The sequence below is a fragment of the Sinocyclocheilus grahami genome, unplaced genomic scaffold (assembly GCF_001515645.1).
Source record: "Sinocyclocheilus grahami isolate Dianchi unplaced genomic scaffold, SAMN03320097.WGS_v1.1 scaffold7894.1, whole genome shotgun sequence".
In the NCBI taxonomy this organism is placed as follows: Eukaryota; Metazoa; Chordata; class Actinopteri; order Cypriniformes; family Cyprinidae; genus Sinocyclocheilus; species Sinocyclocheilus grahami.
Genome location: NW_015511753.1, coordinates 1 through 2,496, shown reverse-complemented (window position 1 = coordinate 2,496; position 2,496 = coordinate 1). Strand labels below are relative to the sequence as shown.

General features: G+C 48.7%; 1 protein-coding gene across 1 annotated transcript; it reads left to right on the top strand.

Moving 5' to 3' along the window:
- Positions 1-963: 963 nt before the first annotated feature.
- LOC107577939 (potassium voltage-gated channel subfamily A member 3-like) lies at positions 964-2,489 on the top strand (the record flags this gene model as incomplete). Its single annotated transcript, XM_016263959.1, has 1 exon — positions 964-2,489. A coding segment is annotated over exon 1 (1,429 nt), but the record flags the coding sequence as incomplete, so codon positions are not given.
- Between the last annotated feature and the right edge of the window lie 7 nt (positions 2,490-2,496).

The following is a 2,496-nucleotide window of genomic DNA, read 5'->3' as shown; positions in this document are numbered from 1 at the left end:
TTTTAAATCACCGCCAGACTGACAGCGTTCACAATTTGACAGAACATCCAGGTAAAAACGGCTAATTGCGAAGATGTGATTCTGTTCAGCAGATACAGGTCAGTCAGTCTCTACATGTCTTGCTGCCACCGCTTCAGTACCATGGAGAGCTCCGTTTTCTTCATAGGAACGCTCAGCCAATCAACGCTTTTCTCAGACAAAGCCACAAGAAAATAATTCATGCCTTGCTTAAGCAATAACCAGTTTGTTGTATAAAAACAGGAGGCAATTGTTTACGCCGTGCTATCTTTGCAAAAATGACAAAACAATGATCCGTGAGTAGTTTAAACATTATTGGCATAATTTTTTCTTCTTCCTTTTGTAAACAAAACAGTGCATGGCATTTATGTCATTAAGGTTCTGCTGAGATTCTAATGAGACACAACTGGCTTAGCCAAAAGACTTTTGAAAGTTTTTCCTGTATTGCATTTGTCATATGCAAGTGATAATGACAGTTTTGTCGATTCGCAGTCTGTTAAGAATATAAAAACTACCATATTGTTTGCCTGACGAGGTAACCATAGCAACATTAAGCTTTCCATTCAGTATTGAAGTGAAAACGAGATTTATATATAAATATAATCACCAAAAAAGGTGACAGATGACTGTTAATGAACTGCCCTAGAGGTTTAAAAGGACGATTTTGGTTGCACAAAAAAGAACCCGATATCATAGAACCTCTCCACTCCAGTACTGCTTGAGAGAGCGCGTTTTTGGAACTGTTGCCATCGTATAATCTCGAGTCGCGTATTGGACACTTTGTGAATGATTTGCGTCGTGCGCGCAAGGCAAAACACAGAGTAGATGCTCTTGTCTTGTTGGGCTCCGATTGGGCGAGTGGTGGAAATGTGTCAGGCATATGCTCGCCGTGGGCGGGAGTAGACGTGTGTTTATAAAGCTCCGTGGGGCGGCGACGGTGTGTTAAAAAGCAAACGAGAGCGCACGACAGAGAAACCCTCGGTTCACCCGATGTTAGGTAGGGGAGGCGGGTCGCCCTCTGCCGCTCCGTCTCCTCACCTGTATGGATGACCACTACAACCTCATCGACTCACCCTCAGCCAGCCACAGAGGGACCAACGCAGACAACCACGGTTACGCGGAGACGGAGAAGGACATCATGACAGTTGTGGCGTGCGACAACATGCTGGAGGAAACCGCGGCGCTGCCCAGTCACCTGTCGCTGGAACGATACGAGCCGGATCACGAGTGCTGCGAGAGAGTGGTCATCAACATCTCGGGGCTGCGCTTCGAGACGCAGCTGAAAACTTTCAATCAGTTCCCGGACACGCTGCTCGGAGACCCGAAGAAAAGGATGCGCTACTTTGACCCGCTCAGAAACGAGTATTTCTTTGACAGGAACCGACCCAGCTTCGATGCCATCCTCTACTACTATCAATCCGGGGGGCGCATTCGGAGACCCGTCAACGTTCCCATTGACATCTTCTCGGAGGAAATTCGCTTTTATCAACTTGGCGAGGAAGCCATGGAGAAATTCCGCGAGGATGAGGGCTTTATCAAAGAAGAGGAGCGACCGCTGCCAAACCATGAATTTCAGAGACAGGTTTGGCTTTTGTTTGAGTACCCAGAGAGCTCTGGTCCTGCCAGAGGCATTGCTATTGTGTCTGTTTTGGTCATTTTGATTTCCATTGTTATTTTCTGCTTGGAGACCCTGCCTGAGTTTAGGGACGACAAGGACCCTACTACTGTCTCGCCTATTGCGAATGCCACTGGCCCTTTCGTGTCCAGCACTTTCACAGACCCTTTCTTTGTGATCGAGACCCTTTGCATCATCTGGTTCTCTTTCGAACTGCTCGTGCGATTCTTCGCGTGCCCCAGTAAGGCTACTTTTTCCAAAAACATCATGAATATCATTGATATCGTGGCTATCATTCCTTACTTCATCACTCTGGGGACGGAGCTGGCCGAGAGTCAGGGCAACGGCCAGCAAGCTATGTCTCTGGCCATCCTCCGCGTGATCCGTCTGGTAAGGGTCTTTCGCATCTTCAAGCTCTCGCGCCATTCCAAAGGCCTCCAGATTCTCGGCCAGACCCTCAAAGCCAGTATGCGGGAGCTGGGACTCCTCATCTTCTTCCTCTTCATTGGGGTCATCTTGTTTTCCAGCGCAGTCTACTTCGCCGAGGCCGATGACCCTACCTCCAGTTTCAGCAGCATCCCTGATGCTTTCTGGTGGGCTGTGGTTACCATGACTACAGTCGGCTATGGGGACATGCATCCAGTAACCATTGGAGGCAAAATTGTGGGATCTCTGTGCGCCATCGCTGGTGTGCTGACCATTGCGCTGCCCGTACCTGTCATCGTGTCCAATTTCAATTACTTTTATCACCGGGAGACTGATGGGGAGGAGCACGCGCAATACCTCCACGTTGGCAGCTGTCAGCATCTCAACTCCACAGAAGATCTGAAACGGACTCAGAGCACGTCCTCCCTCAGTAAATC